Genomic DNA, 17,305 nt, shown 5'->3' with positions numbered 1-17,305 from the left:
AGTTATTAGTATAAATAACATTAGTAATTTAGAGAAATATAAAAATATTTGATGAAGTTTTAGCAATTCTAAATTCATCAAGAAATATCAATAATTAATTTTAATTTATCGACAAAAATCGGACTTGATAATAATATTAATATTATTATCTAGGCTCCATTATAATTAGAACAAGTAAAATAGATAAATAAGATAATAATAAAATTATATTACCATCTATTTTATTTCGGGGTTCGAAATCGACTCGTCAAAATAAAACTAACCGCTTTAAAATATTATTTAAAAAAAACTCGCGTTAGTGCAAAAATTAGAGTTGTTTCATTCTACTCCCCTAAAAGAAAATTTTGCCCTCAATTTCTTTTACCTGTAAACATGTGCGAGTAATCGGTCCTTCCCTTATTTTCTAGTCCTTAGGTGTGTTGTGTTTCCTCATCTCGTCTCAACTTACATATAACCGTTAAAGAAATAAAAGAATGCAATGCACCAGAATCGTAAAGTGCAGTTAGGAAGCGAGTCTTAACACAACACTGACCTTATGAGTCTGAGTATGAGCATCTTCAGCAATCATTGTAAACACTCTTCCTGACTGTTGTAGTCTAACTGGCTCTTGAATAAACTTCTTCGGACAATTTCACGCTATATGCCCCGGTTCATCGTAGTTGTAGCAGATATTCGATGCAAACCGACAAGGATTTCTATTATGGTGTCATTCACATTAATCACAAACATTATAAACAAGAGCCATACAGAAGTCAAGTCAGTGTACCAACTTATACCGCTTATTACTATATATATATACATACATACAGATATATAATACTCCGCGTCCTGGCTCATAAAGGAAGTCCCTAATCTGGAATCCGAACTAACCTAGCAAGTCTGAAAAATTTCTAATCTCTCGGTGGGTCTATCCAAAAATGAGAGTCTAACCCGAAATCTCTAAGCTAGGTTGAAGGAGCCACCCAGAATACGCTATCATCTCCTACTGTCCCTGATCGATCATTGCAGTCAAAAGACAAGATTTCTTTCACCTTCATATCCTGTTGTGGGTCCTGTTTTCGTCTGAATGGGAAGAAGGAAAGGGTAAAAACTTGAGAGTTTTTAGTAGGGCCGGGTTAGAAGTTAAGTTCGTTTCATTATGTTCTCAATCAAGAACAACAGTCAACAAAGTATAATCCAACTTAGCAATTACAGAACACAGAATCCGATCACAAGCACACACAATCATAGAAGACACAATCACAAAAGAAATATGCACAAACAAGTATGATGCATGTCTAGTCCTATACAGGTCATGAGCTCATGTGTCTGTTTGTTGTCCGATTCCCGACACTGGTCTTGAGATAAGCGTTCTGTACCGCCGTCCTTATCTCAGCCAACGTCCCCTCCATGAGCGTTATGCATCGCCGTCCTCATGGAAGAACATTCCTTTCAGTTTTCAGTGAGCGTTACGCATCGCCGTCCTCATTGAGCCATCCTTATAGTGTCAAGTAAGTGTTACGCATTGCCGTCCTCACTAGATACTTGGCATTAAGGCCCAATAACACTCAATTTCTTTTTAATCTTTGCTCTCTATTCTACTGCAGCATATATTCCTTTAATTAATATCTTTTTCACTATATGCTCTACTATGGCAGATGTTCATTAAAATCTTCTCAGTCACTGATAAACCCTATTTGTAGGGTTTATCTTGTATTGATTTTAGGAGATTTTATCACCTTTTACCCACATTTACTCAATGAAATAGCATGGTTTTGTATATTCTCCTTTAATTGTGCTTAAGAGTGAAAACATGCTTTTTAGGTCTTAAAATAGCTAAATGTAATTTACCTTGATTCCATTAGATGCCTTGATATGTTTGTTAAGTGATTTCAGATTTAGGAGGCAAAGATTGGATCAAGGGAATGAAGAAAAAGCATGTAAAGTTGGAGAACTCATGAAGAAATGATGGAACCAAAAAGCTGTCAAGTCTGACCTCTTTGCACTTAATTGACCATAACTTGAGCTACAGAGGTCCAAATGATGCGGTTCCAGTTGGGTTGGAAAGCTAACATCCGGGGCTTCGAAATGATATAAATTTTGTCATATGTTGCTTCGCGTTCAGGGGCGCGCATGCGCACTTTGCGTGCGCGTGCCGATTCTGTCCGTGGCCCACTTTAATGAAATCGTTCCCAGCGGTTTTAGGAGCCTTGTGGGCTCAATCCAACTCATTTCTGATGCTATTTAAGCCAAGGATTGAAGAGGAATCAACTAACTTTTAACCATTAGTTTAGTTTAGCTTAGTTTAGTTTTAGAAGTAGTTTCTAGAGAGAGAAGCTCTCACTTCTCTCTAGAATTAGGATTAGGATTAGGATTAGTTCTTAGATCTAGGTTTTAATCTTTGCTTTCTTCTACCTCTACATTTCAATTCTTTGTTGTTACATTCATCTTCTTCCATTCCTTTGTTGTAATTTCCTTTATGTTGTTCTTATGCTTTGTTGTAGATCTACTATTGTTCCTTCCATTTTCTTTCAATTAAATAAAAGGTAATTCATAATAATTGTTCTTCTTTGCTTTTCTATTGTTGATCTCTTACCTTTGTAGTTAGATCTCTCTTTAATTCTTGTAATTTATGTTGTTTACTTTTATTGCCTTTAGTAAGGGTTAACTAAGTGGTAGCAATGAACAATTCTCATCACAATTGAGAAGGATAACTAGGATAGGACTTCTAATTTTCATACATTGCCAAGAGCCTTTTATAGTTGTTAGTTTATTTTCATTGCCATTTACTTTTCATGCTTCTTATCCAAAACCCCAAAACACATTTCTAACCAATAACAAGGCACTTTATTGTAATTCCTAGGGAGAACGACCCGAGGTTTGAATACTTCGGTTTATAAAATTAGGGGTTTGTTTTAGTGACAAACAACTTTTTGTATGAAAAGATTATTGTTTGGTTTAGGAACTATACTTGCAACGAGAATTCATTTGTGAAATTCTAAGCCATCAAAAATCTATTCATCAGTCACTGCTCCCTGCTCTTCTGTGGCAGAGATCTTTTTACTTAATACATCATTTTCTTTTAGTTCTTTTTCTTTTCTTTTCTTTCTCATCCTTCTCTTTTATTTTCTTACATCTTTCCTTTCTCTCTTCTTTTCTTCAATCTTTTAATTCTTTATCATAATTTAACTTCGCATTCTTCCCTCGTCTTTCCTTAATGTCTTATGAAAAAGAGTCATAAGATTCTTAAATTAGATTTGTCTTTCTGAAACTTTTAGGATAGTTTTCTGCTTATCCTTTTATTATGTCATAAATAAAATAAAATAGTAATATATTATAATGATATAAATAATACTAGTTTTAATAATTAAAGAGTATTAATATTACTATTTTTATATTAAAACTTGCTTATTAACGTTCTATTCTTTAAACTTTTAAATATTTTACTTTTAACCCAACATTATAAAAATTACTAATTTAATTTTATATTTCTAAAAATAATCCCGATCTTTTGTCAAACTACATTTTAATATTCAAAATTAATATTTAAGTTGGTGACAAAAACTTTTTCAAAACTAAAATATTTTCTTGTGACCTTTCAAAATATATACTTGATTTTAGATCCATTTTTGAGCGTTTCTGGTTATCGATTTTTTTCACAACTTTTAATTTAATTCCTCAGCCATTAAACCTCATCTATTTTATTCAAAACTAACACAATGACAGCCCCAAATCAATCTTATTATCACGGTTTGGGCAGCACAAATATAACCAAATCACAAGCTTAATCACATATAACAATATATCCACAAAATTCAATATAAAATCAACCAAACTCCATCAATACTTAATTAATCACAACAATCATTTACTTATCCAACTCAAATTTAATCGGTGAGAATTTACCGAAATCCTACCTCCATACAAAATTAAAATATTCGAAGTACTGGGGAAGCTTTTTGACCGAGTTGCCGAAAAGGAAAATGTCCGAAATCATCTGTGCCTTCTAAAACTTCAATTGGTCGAACTCAAGGGGTAGAGGAGCTACATCGCCATTAACTTCCACCCATCAAAAATGACACCAATATGTAGAGAAAAATGATACGAACACTTTTACCGAATTAGATTTTTTATTGGGATTACGAAACTCAAAAAATCGAAGCTGAAAGTTTTGGTGGTTACGGTTCTCTATCTTTCTCTCTCGGTCACTCTTTCTTTTATATTGCTCACCGTGCATGAAAATGAGCTTAGCTAAATGTCACGGTCTTGGACACACTCCAACGCTACCGTGCCGGCATCGGAGTTACTCAACCTCTTGAGCTAAGACCAAGTCAGCCTAACCCTCAATACTTAGCAAGAAAGCTAAGAATACAAGAGAACACAAGAGAAAGGAAGCTTTGGTGGAAGAACACTTTATTGCTCAAGTGTTTGTTACAAATGATTCACACACCCTCACACTAACTCTTACCTCCTATTTATAGCCATCTACCTCCTCAATGGATGGTTAGGATTAAATCTAATCAATGGTCTAGATTAATCATCTAGAACCTTCTTTATAAATATCTATCCTACCACTACTTTCTAAATACTTCTAGATTGTTCCATACAACTCTTCATACTTTTATATCAATCCACACTCTTCTAGAATATTCTATGATCTTCTAGAGTCTTCTAGAACCTTCTAGGGTATTCCAGGAACTTCTAGGACATTCTAGAACGTTCCAGAACCATCTAGAGTATTCTCAAACACTCCAGAAAACTATACAAACACTGTTAAATCTAATCTTCTAAAAATTTACCGTGACATTCTCCCCCACCTAATGCGCAGACGTCCTCGTCGCGTTCTGTTCATGATAGCGCTCTAGGTGTTCTTGGAATTGCCACAGATCTTCACGAGCTTCCCAACTAGCTTTAGTTATCGAAAGTCCTTTCCACTTGATCAAGTATTGGATACTTGGTGGTATTCCTCTTCGTCGCACGACGTGATTAGCTAAGATCTCTTCGATTTCTTTATCAAAGGATCTAATCACCACAGGTGGAGCACGATTCAAATCACCTCTACTCGGTTTATCTTGGTCTTCGTGATATGGTTTAAGCATACTCACATGGAAGACCGAGTGGATCTTCATAGAGGGAGGGAGTTGTACTTTGTAAGCAACTTCTCCAACACGTCCAATGATCCCAAATGGCCCTTTGTATTTATGGATTAAGCCTTTATGAACCTTGCGAAAGGTTTTGAATTGTTGTGAAAGAAGTTTGATCATTACCTTGTCTCCCACTTGATAGCTTGCATGCCTCCTCTTCTTATCTGTCCATTTCTTCATCCTTTTTGCAGCTTTGTCGAGGTAAGAACGAGTGATATCTGCTTGTTCTTCCCAAGACTTAATCATATGATAAGCTCCAGGGCTCTTCCCTGAGTAAGGGGAAGGAAGAGAGTGAGGTGTAAGTAGTTGTTGTCCAGTCACAATCTCGAACGGACTCTTCCCTGTAGACTCACTCCTTTGCAAATTATATGAGAACTGAGCAATGTCGAGGAGTTTTGTCCAATCTTTCTGATTAGCGCTTACAAAATGTCTCAAGTAACACTCGAGTAAGGCATTCACTCTCTCAGTCTGTCCATCGGTTTGAGGATGGAAGCTTGTTGAAAAATGAAGCTCCGACCCAAGGAGTTTGAACAGCTCTGTCCATAGTCGTCCTGTGAAGCATGGATCTCGATCACTAATGATGTTCTTAGGCAATCCCCAATATTTCACCACATTCTTGAAGAATAGTCGTGCTGCCTCCTCTGTAGTGCAGTCAGTAGGGGTGGGTATAAAGGTAGCATACTTCGAAAATCGATCCACTACCACGAGAATAGATCCAAACCCCTCAGACTTTGGTAAGGCAGAAATGAAATCTAGAGAGACACTTTCCCACAGTCACTTTGATGGAGGCAGAGGTTCCAACAACCCGCTTGGTGTCTTGTTTTCAATCTTATCTTGTTGGCACACAAGATAAGTCTTCACATAGCTCTCTACTTCATCTCTCATTTGAGGCCAATAATAAGAAGATTCAATGAGTGCCAAGGTCTTTTGCTAACCTTGGTGACCAGCCCACTTGGTGTCGTGGCATTCTCTTACTAATTTTCTTCTTAGATTTTTCCATTTAGGGACGTATAATCTTCTCCCTTTAGTGTAAAGAATGTCATTTTCTAGCCAAAATCTTTTGGTCTTACCTTCTCTAGCCAACTCCACCAACTTCTTGGCTAATGGATCGTGATGCAACCCTTTCTTGATGGTGTGCACAATATCTCCTTCAACCATAGAAATGGTCGCCAATTCAGCCTTGCGACTCAGCGCATCTGCTACCACATTAGTCTTGCCTGACTTGTATTCAAACTCAAAATCAAACTCAGCCAAGAAGTCCTGCCACCTAGCTTGTTTGGGGCTCAACTTCTTTTGAGTTTGAAAATAGCTTGTAGCCACATTATCTGTCTTGACGATAAAGTGTGAACCAAGCAAGTAGTGACGCCAAGTTCTCAAACAATGCACTACCGCGGTCATCTCCTTCTCTTGGACGGTGTATCGCCTCTCTGTATCATTCAACTTACGACTCTCAAAGGCAATCAGATGTTACTCCTCCAATAGCGTAGTCAGAAGCATCAGTGTGGACTTCAAACACCTTTGAGTAGTCGGGTAGTGCTAGTACTGGACCTTCTGTGATAGCAGCCTTCAACTCATCAAAGGCCTTTTGACACTCCTTTGACCATTCCCAAGTGTGATTCTTCTTGAGAAGATCAGTTAATGGTGCAGCCTTGGCAGAGTATCCCTTGATAAACCTCTGATAGTAATTGGCCAACCCAAGGAATGACCTCAATTCAGATACCTTATTTGGCGGCTCCCACTCTTTGATAGCCTTCACCTTTCCTTGATCCATGCAGAGAGTTCCACCTTTAATGATGTGTCCCAAGAAGTGGACTTCGTCCCTTGCAAAGGAACACTTTTCCTTCTTCACATATAGGTTATTCTCTTGCAAGATCTTGAACATGGTTCGTAAGTGTTCTACATGTTCCTCCAAAGTATTGTTATAGACAACAATGTCATCCAAGTAGACCACTACAAACCGATCAAAGTAAGGTCGAAAGATCTCGTTCATCAAGGTACAGAAGGTCGCAGGAGCATTGGTCAAGCCAAAAGGCATTACCAACCACTCATACGATCTATACCTCGTGACACACGTGGTCTTAGGCTCATCACCATCAACAATTCTCACTTGGTGATATCCTGACCTCAAATCTAGCTTTGAGAACCACTTGGCTATACCAAGTTGATCAAACAAATCGGCTATCAAAGGAATGGGGTATTTGTTCTTGATGGTTACCTTGTTCAGTACTCGATAGTCGATGCATAGTCTCAATGAACCATCATGCTTCTTTTGGAACAAAACGGGTGCGCCATAAGGTGCCTTTGATAGACGAATGAATCCAGCATCTAGCAAATCCTTGAGTTGCTTCTTCAACTCTTCAAGTTCTGGCAGTGCCATCCTATAAGGTGTTGAGGCAGGCGGCTTTGCTCCTGACTCCAATTCAATCTTGTGGTCCACCTTCCTCCTAGGTGGTAGTTGTTTTGGCAACTCAGGAGGCATCACATCTTTATTTTCTTCAAGGACTTCCTTGATTTTGGGAGGAACGTCTTCTCTTTCAGATGTTGACTCCTCTTGTAATAGAGCCAAATATGTAATCTCTCCCTTCTTGAACCCTTTCTTGAGTTGCATAGCAGAGAGTATCGGGGGTCCTCTAACTTTAGAGACTGTAGGGACCATGCATGGAGACCCTTTCTCCATGACGCATACTACGTCGTGTTATGGCATAGGCATTATATTTGCCTTCCTTTGCAAATCGAGCCCGATGACTATTTTAAAATCATCCATGGGTGCTACTGAGAAATCTACAAGGCCCTTCCAAGAACCAAGAGTCATCTCAACCCCTTTTGCTACTCCCTTAAGGGGTTCACCCTTGGTGTTCACGGGTTTGAACCAACCATTCTTTTCGGTGATCTTTAACCCAAGCCTCTTTGCTTCATCAGGCGTGATGAAGTTGTGTGTAGCACCAGTGTCGATCATAGCCATGACAGGTTTTTCATTGATAAAGGCTTTGACATACATCAAGCCTTTCTTTTCTGCAATGCTTGCCTCTTTGCCCTTCACAGCATTTGATTAGAGAGTATTGTGAGGTGTAGTTAGATATTTGCTTTGAGAGAGTGTGGGTGTACTGGGGTGCCGGTGTTAGAGAGAAAGAAGTATATGTGTTGTAACAATTTTCACATAGTGATATTCTCTGGTTGTCATTTGACAACACCCGTGGTTTTTCCTCCGGTAATTGGAGTTTCCACGTTAAATTCTTGTGTTGTGATTGTGTCTATTTTATTTCTCTGTCAAAGGTATTTTCTCAAGGGAGAATGGTGTCTTATTCCCAACAAGTGGTATCAGAGCTTCGGTTCGGTGGGATTTATTCTTAGTATGCTCTGTGGTTGCAGCCTAGTCTGACATTCCACATCAGAAAAGAATTTTGTCCTGTAGCTTGAGGTTGATCTTTGGTTGCTGTTATTGTTGCTAGAAGGCAGTGTGACACTATGAGAGTGCAGTTTGGAAATGTTCTGGCTAAGGAAAGACTTGGTATTTAAGTGTGTCCATTGTGACCCACCTCTCTTTCCTGGGGACCCTTCCTAGTGCACGGTCTACAGTTGAGTTATACTATTCCAGTATACGGTTGCAACAATGTCAGGATATTCAAGTGCTGTGAAGTTTGAAATAGAGAAATTTGATGGAAGAATCAATTTTGGCTTGTGGCAAATACAAGTCAAGGAAGTGTTGATACAATCAGGTTTGCACAAGGCGTTGAAGACAAGAAGTATCCTCATGGTATTGCCGCACTGCCATGGATAAGGATAAGTTGTGGCAATTGGGTCCACAATTGCACACGGGCATTGGTTGGTGTTGAGATGCAAGGTGTGTGGCGGAGTTAGGTCGATGGCTGAAGAACTTCCAGGAAAAGCCAATTTGGAAGTTGCACCATGAATTTTCAGCAAGGTTTCGATCTGTACCAAGGCGAAATGCTTGGAATGGTCTAATTCCAAGTGAGTATACTTTCATGGTGGAGTATGATAGTTCTCTGAACTATGATTGTCGGTATAGACAATGACAGCAAAGAATTGTCGGTGTTGACAATGGAAGCTGAAGATGTGTGACTATTTCAATCAAAGTGGAGATTGTTAAGATTTAGTTGAATTAGTCCCACATTGCTTAGGATAGCAAATGGAGTGGGTGGCCCAGGCTATAAATATGAGGCTAAGTTCTCCATTTGTTTTTGCACCAGTCAGAAACACTTTAAGCTTGTATCTGATTTTTCTTTTTCTCTATACTCTTTGATTAGAGAGTGTTATGAGGTGTAGTTAGATATTTGCTTTGAGAGAGTGTGGGTGTAGTGAGGTGCCAGTATTAGAGAGAAAGAAGTCTATGTGTTGTAACAATTTTCACATAGTGATATTTTATAGTTTTAAGTTTTAACAATTTTCACATAATGATACAGGTATGCGAGTTTGATATATTTTAATAGTCCTACCTGTATTTTATAGTTTTAAGTTTTAACATTATTCTGAACTGAATAAGATTATATATTATAAATTTTTTCTAGTCCCATTAATTAGATATTTATTGTCAAAAGAGATGATATTGTAAATGTAGGACTACAAATTTCACATAGAAAATAACAAGTACAATCTTTTGTTGCCGCATCGCAATGACCACTTGCTCGCACTCCATATATTTTCTTGCAATCATTGTTGCATTGGTCAGCTCATGGGATACAATCTCTTTTATTTTCTGCACAATACAATCTTGCTTCTGATACTTTTAATAATCTTTCATGGCCTATACGCATCAAATAAAAATCAAGATTTTATTATTTTTATTATTTTTTTCACAAAATTTTAAAAATAAAAATAGAAAACAAAAACACAAACTAAAAATATGTTTAGATTTCATTTGGTTTTAGATTTTTTTTATTTTTAATTATTTTTATTTTTAGTATTTTATTTAAGAAAAATAAAAGTAATAAAATTTTATTTTTTATTTTTAATTATTTTCTTGTTCTCTATGAATACTAGAAATAAAAAATACTAGTTGGATTCTTCAAAATTTGTTTTTGAGACACATGAAGAACTAACTTATGCTTGATCATTTATTTTCTAAATTTGTTTGAATTTTTTGGTCAAATATCATTTAAGCATGACATGCTTATAAGTCATTAAAATTTTCATTTATTCTGTTATAAAAATAATAATTTGTATATGTAGTAAAATGAGCATCCATGATATTTTATTTGAATACAGAGATTTTTCTTTCCTAATGCACAAGGGAATGACTTGATAGTGTTAAAATCATGGACACTATTTTTTTTTTTGGAATCTATCATTTTGTTGGAACACCTGCAAAAGTTTATATGGTTTGACCATCTTTATATAAAAATAATCATCCAATTTTTCACTAAAACAACTATATGCACATGTAATAATTGAAACAAACAGCATGTTTAAATTGTAAGCAATTAAATAACCATCCTAGTAAGATAAAGAATAATCATCTAACATCATAATGAAATAAAAAAAAAACATGAAGAGCATTTGTATATAACAAAAATAACATTTTCAATTATACAAGCTAATACCAAAAATAACACTTACAAAAGTAACTACAGTCAGTAAGTTTATTGATTGTTAGCTATTTTGTTAATCAGATCTATGAGATTAATTTAAACATCCATGCTAAAAATTAAGTACAACATGAATAGATTATTTAAATTTTATCTATTTAATAAACAATTTTAAAAATAATCTTAATAATAATAATATCATTAATTAATTTTGTTATTTAATAGAATATACTAATAAGTTTTCAGCGGAGCTATGGGCCTCATGAATAGAAATATCGCTGATTGCTCATTAAAGAGCAAGGTCTCCAATGAAGCCAAATCTTAAGCTTATACATGCCACGTAAATTTGATTAAATAAATACACACATATCCAAGATTACAAATTCTAAATAGTTTCAAACAACGTTAAATATATATGAGATGATTCATTAGCACATGCAAATTCTTTATACATGTATTTATACTATGAATTTACTACCATAACAATCTTAAATGCATCGAGAATTATTATCTTGAATCTAGTTAACCGATTTATATAAAATAGAAAATTCTACTTGCACTAAAAATAATCATTTAATTCATATGAAAATAACCATTCGTTATCAATACATCAACCTACATTGCTTACTTTATTAGATTACTCACCCTCCAAGTCGCAAAGGATTGAGAAGGTTGTCAATTGCATGCGTAGAATTGTCGTCAGTGACTAAAGATGGAATATGACATAGCGATTGCACCAAATTACATTCTATTTACGTGCTTCTGAGGGGTGATGCACGTATGAAAACGACACCCTTGTCTGTCTTCTATATGCCGTGAATGAAGATGTTGGGAGGGTAAAACCCGCCGGCTATAGAGGAGGGACTGCACAACCACTACAAGAAAAAAGATTTTTAGCGACAAATTTTTAGCGGCCATAATATTATTGCCATAATTTTTCTTTTTAAAACCATCTTTTAGTGGCAATTGTATATTTACCATTAATACCATAAATTATAATGGCAATTTAAACTATTACTACACACACATCTCCATCATTCCATCTTTTTCATTGCTCGAATTTCTTTCAAGTTTTCATCTCAATGTTAATCGCGATCTGAATTCTTTTCTCGGACAAGCTAGTGCTGATTTTGATTGAAATCTGAATCGCGTTCTAATCATCAGGTATGAGTTCCTTAATCTCCCTCTCAATTCTGATTCTTGTGCTCCCAATTTGTGTTCTATCGTAACCTGGTGCTTTTTTCCAATTCGTTTTTGTTCAATATACATTACTGAAATTCAATTGTCACTGTTATTCTGAAATATTCATTTGATAGAATGAATTAGGATTATTAGAATGTGAAATTGAGCTTTGCTTTTTCTCCTTTATTTAATGGTTATAGATAGAAGTAGGAGGTGATTCTGATTTGAGGAGTGAAGTCAAGTTAAACCTAGGGCTGCAACATTTGGGAGACAGAGGTTTGATTGGTTGGATTAGGTTTGAGATTTATTATACATTTGTAAAGCTATTTTGGCATAGATGAATTAAGATTTTTGTTTATATTTGATGGAAACCTGTATTGCCTTTGATTTTCTGTATTTAGTGAGTTAAATGTAATCTTTGCTGATTGAGTGTTAGGGATCTTTCCTTCTTCTAATTAGGTGTGGCTTTAAATTGTATAGTTTTTATTGCTTGGCTCTATTTTAATTTCTAGGGTTTGAAGCCTTATTCAAATTGAATATATGTTTGATGAAGTGAAAAAAGCCTCTGCATCTTGCATTCCTTACATCAAAGCATTCTTGTTGATACTGCTATAACTCAGCATAGTATGGGTGATGAAGCTACTATAAAGGAAATAATTTCTGAGGTGAATACAGATAATGTAAGTTGGTTGTAAACTTAAATCTAGTGAACTTCCTTATGAAAATATTGTTATCATTACTGAGATTTTTAAACTAACAGGATGGAAGAATAAACTATGAGAAATTCTGTGCAATGATGAGAAGTGGAACCCCACACCTAGGACAATTACACTAAATCTCTTGAATTCGGTCAATTTCACACCATTGATCTATATTTGTTGAAGTATTGTTTGGTACGAATTTAAATTCGAGCTGTCACATGTTAGTGTACTGAAGCCGAAATTTTCATGTTAAAGTATCAGCTATGATGTCCTATGAGGATTTATCATTCTGTATGTTGACTGAGGAAAGAGCAGCAATGAGGTAAGGCAAGTTTGGTTTGTTGAATCTGTAATGAAGTACAAACTTAAATATAGTTGTTCAATTTGAAATCCTTTCTTGCATATTCTTTCTGATCATTACTTTTTATTCTTGTGTGATTACTTATTGAAATCCTTTCCTGTATATTCAATTTGAAAGTTTAGTGAAGTTACTTATTGAATGAATTCTAAAGAATTTAAACTTTATTTATCATTTTAATTTTTATAGTATTATTCTTCCTGAAGTAACACCAAGACTTCTCTTCAGATATTTTATTTCTGCGTTAAAGTACTGCTACTTAATGCTTTTATTTCTTGTTTGACACATAGGTCTTGAAATTCTTGATGGAAAGAAAGTGTCAATGCCCTTTATAGTCAGGTTACAATTGGAATACTAATTCTGCAAGTTCGTACTATTATGTTTATATTTCAGATGTATATATTTGACTGGAACAGTGTTTTCACCAATTTTTAAAAATAGAGTGCAAACTAATGCTATGAGCTGATATTTCTTATTGAGGATTTCTCTCACACAATTTCTAATGCAATATTCAAAATCATTTATTCCTGTCAGGATTGTGCTATTAGTTTGCTCTTTGCATTGCTTCCAGTATTGAGTGGTACATCAGGTGTTCTTGAGGGAATAACATACATAACTAAATCGTGAGTAAATTATAGAATTGATTGTTAGTATTTTATAAAAAGTTAATGACTAAATTAATTATAGTTTTTTGGTAGCTGCCTCTATTATCTCTGCTATATTTGGCTATTCTGAATATCTATTTCTTCTTCTACTATGTTCTAATTAACCTGAGATTGAATTGTTTTATTGAACAAAATGATTAAAAACTTAATTAAAATAAGCTTGATTATCATACATTGCACAAGTTAAAGTAGAACTGATTTGATGGTCCTGTACTTGTTTATCTTTTATCAGAATCACTAAATCTTGCTATCTAGAAAAAGCACTTTATGTGAATGGATTAGTGATTTTTTTTTCTTGACTTCTTGCAATAACCAATTAATTAGAAGCCAAAAAGGATATAAAGTGGTGAAAAAGCATTTTATATTTTGGTTGAAGTGTTAATTAAATATATTCTATTAGACCATCACAACCTATCGTATATATAACGTAATGTTAGAAAAAGAGAAAATTATTCCAAAGACAAACAGAATATAAAAAAATCAAGTAGAATATAGATAGCATATATAGGAGATATATGAGCATTTTTCTTGTATCGTAATCTTCTTTTATTATGTTCTACTGTGTATTATGTTCTAGAATTTAGTGCTTTGTTAAGTTCGAAGGTTGCAATGGACGATGGTTTAGTTACGTCTCACTTGCAAATTTCACTCTATCAGGTATCAATCTATTATCTATTCATCTAGACCTTTTCGTCTCAGTTTTTAACCTGGATTAATTTAATTTTTTTAACTGTTGCTGTTCATCAGTGATGTTAAGGTTTTTGAGCTGGTTAATTATCGTCAGTATTGCAAAGATCAGCTAGTTCCATGGAGGTGGATGAACTTGTTTGCCCCAAGATGATGCTTCAAGTTTTGCAGAGACACGTCAAATGCTAGGGAACAGTTTCAAAATGGTGAGCCTAATATCTTCAACTACTAGCAGAGTTCCTTTGATGTTGTACCTCTCTTAACTCTCTCTTTCTCTTTCTTACTTATTATTCTTCCCTTATTTTTAGCTTTAAACAAAATATAACCTACCATTTAAATCTTGCTTCTATTACTTATGTGTACTTATCTCATTATTGATTAATTCATCCCAATTTTTCTTTTCTTTGGGCTTATTTATTTCAGCTTCCTCCTAAATGGATCGACCAATTTGATTCTGGCATTCATCAGGTCACTTCTGCGGGAAGCTCATTTTGAGATAGAAGGGGACATAGTCACCCTGCAGGAAGCTCATTTTGAGTTTATAGATTTGTAATATTTTTGTTGTTTAGATTTGTAACATAATTTATTACTTTTCAAGAAAAATTTGTATATTAATATTTTGAGTTTAATGAAATATTTCATTTTATAGTAATTAATTTTAGTATATTTATATTATATATAACAATAATAATTCAAAAAAAAAAAGAATATGAGTGATTATTTTACTTTGTCTATATATTGAAAAATAATGCCATCTAAATTTATTATTGGTATTTTTATTAAATAATCTCGTTTTATTATGAATGCAATTAATTGAGTTAAAATAACAATTTATTTCATATTTAATACCGTATAAAAATTAGTGTTAACTTAATAAAATTAAATAACTAAAATTATAATTGAATAAAAATATCATTTTAAAATTTAAAATATTAGAAATACATTTTCAAAATAGACTAATCAAAGTACCAAACCTATTTTCATTATTTTCAATGTTTGAAAATGAATTCTCTTTCCACAAATCAATCGTATTTTTTGAAATGTAAAAAGTTAAAAATAAAAATTATTTTTAGAAAATAAAAATAAAAAACAAAAATAGAAACTATTTTTGCACACCAATCAGCTCCTAAACTATTTCATATTAAATGACTTATATAACGGTGATATCATTTATTGTCATAAATGTTAAATTAAATAAGTTATTATTATTTTTTATTTGGAATTAAATGAGAATAAAGTCATAGATACTATTTTATTTGTATTTTAGAATTGAATGGGTGTCACACTCAAATATAAATAGTGACTTCAGAATTTTGGTTTCTAACATATCAAAACCACCTTTGTAGTTCTTTTTCCATCAATGTTGTGATTCAATCCTATCAAAAATACAGAAAATTTTGGTAGAAGAAAATCAAACAATCAAACTCTCTCAATTGTACTCATGAATTCAGATTTGCTTTCACATTCAAATATTTTTTTTTTAATGATTTAACAATGTATGAATGATCTTGAAATTAAAGAATCAAAAAAATTTCCAACAACAAATACTAAGTTAGAAAATTAAATTGAGTAAAATAAAATTTTGGAATCAAACTAAAACACTAAATATAATTTTAGTAGACAATTTTAATATTAACTATATATATAAGAAAAAAATATAGTTACATAGTGTAGAAGAAAGATTCTTTCTATACCTATATATTTGTGTTGTCAAAAGAATTATGAGACAAGTGTCTAGAAAGAGAATATGGTTAAAGACAATCTCTATTCATGATAACTGACATACTTCATATATGTTACATCAATATCACGTGATGATGGACTGATGGTATATAGAATAAGCTAGTTAATTGTATTTGTTATGATTAATTATTAAAAATGATATTGGACGTAGTTATAGTTGTATTTTTTGTTTAAACTATTTTAAGGAAGTAAAAATAAATTTTGATTGTGGACTACCTTATTGATCCTAATATTTTTTTGTCCTATCAAATTTTAAACTGTGTTTTGTGAATTATTAAGCTTACAAAAGGACTATATGTACTCATCAAAATAATTCCACTAAACTTATATAAAATCCAAACTCTCTTTCTTCATAAATTAATTTCTTTTATTCACACATGAAAAATTAAACTAAACTCTCAAATATTTATTAATAACTACTTATTTTAATATGTTTATATAATTATATATCCATATATAAATATATATTTAATTATTTATATATAAATAAATTAATATCTTTTTCAAATTATATATTACTAACTAAAATTTTTATTATTAGGTAATTATATTCTAACCGTGTTTTTAGTAAGTTTTAACAATTATTTTTAAAAAAATTATTTAAATTAGTACTTTAAATACTAAACACATATAGCCTAAACGGTAAACATTCATTTATAAATATTCAACGTTAAATTTTATACCGTACACTCTAAATCTTAAATCATACTTTTTAAATCCTAATTCATAAATCTCAAACCTTAAACTTAAATTTTAAATTGTAAACCCATAAATTTTAAATTCCTAAATTTTTAACCTTAAATTCTAAATCTTGTAGTTAAAGTCAAATTGTGACTCTAAAAATAATAATTCGAACAAATCTTATTACTTTCATGTATTTTTATGTAGAAAAATGTTGTTTATACAATTAATTATATCTATATAATAAAGAAAAAATTTAGTACGCCAACACTAAACCAATAAAAAAAGGTAAGTAATTCAACACTATTAAATATAATTTTACACTATTAAAAATATTAATAATAATTAATTAATAATTACAAATCACAAAATTTAATGTCTTTAGCACTTCTTTATAATAAAACTGTTTGGTATATTCCATTCAAATTACATATCATAATTGCTAAATTGGTATATAAAAAATTTGATATCATCATATTTTAATGAGGTATATAAATATATTTCATTGATATATTAATCAACTGGCATGTTTCTTATATTAACTCAATAGTTGAAATTCATTCAACTTTTTTTTATAGCCTTTTGAAAAGAAAAAATATTATTATTATTATTATTATTATTA

The 17,305-nt window shown here is 32.7% G+C and overlaps 1 protein-coding gene and 1 long non-coding RNA gene across 6 annotated transcripts; one reads left to right on the top strand and one right to left on the bottom strand.

Moving 5' to 3' along the window:
* Positions 1-4,796: 4,796 nt before the first annotated feature.
* LOC127746687 (uncharacterized) lies at positions 4,797-7,800 on the bottom strand. Its single transcript, XM_052260664.1, is given in 3 exon segments — positions 4,797-5,821; positions 6,194-6,591; positions 6,593-7,800. Coding segments are annotated over 3 exon segments (2,631 nt in total).
* Positions 7,801-11,688: 3,888 nt separating this feature from the next.
* On the top strand, positions 11,689-14,804 carry LOC107485626 (uncharacterized). 5 transcript variants are annotated; one of them, XR_008008544.1, is made up of 6 exons: positions 11,689-11,830; positions 12,361-12,528; positions 12,609-12,871; positions 13,198-13,246; positions 13,442-14,465; positions 14,683-14,804. It is a non-coding gene; the product is annotated as an uncharacterized LOC107485626 (long non-coding RNA). The 5 variants fall into 5 exon arrangements; XR_008008542.1 differs by having other exon boundaries at positions 13,198-14,465; XR_008008541.1 differs by having other exon boundaries at positions 12,609-14,229; positions 14,320-14,465.
* Positions 14,805-17,305: the final 2,501 nt, after the last annotated feature.

Source organism: Arachis duranensis, chromosome 4 (assembly GCF_000817695.3).
Source record: "Arachis duranensis cultivar V14167 chromosome 4, aradu.V14167.gnm2.J7QH, whole genome shotgun sequence".
In the NCBI taxonomy this organism is placed as follows: Eukaryota; Viridiplantae; Streptophyta; class Magnoliopsida; order Fabales; family Fabaceae; genus Arachis; species Arachis duranensis.
The sequence above is the reverse complement of the archived record's forward strand: the minus strand, read 5'-3'. Positions and strand labels throughout refer to the sequence as shown.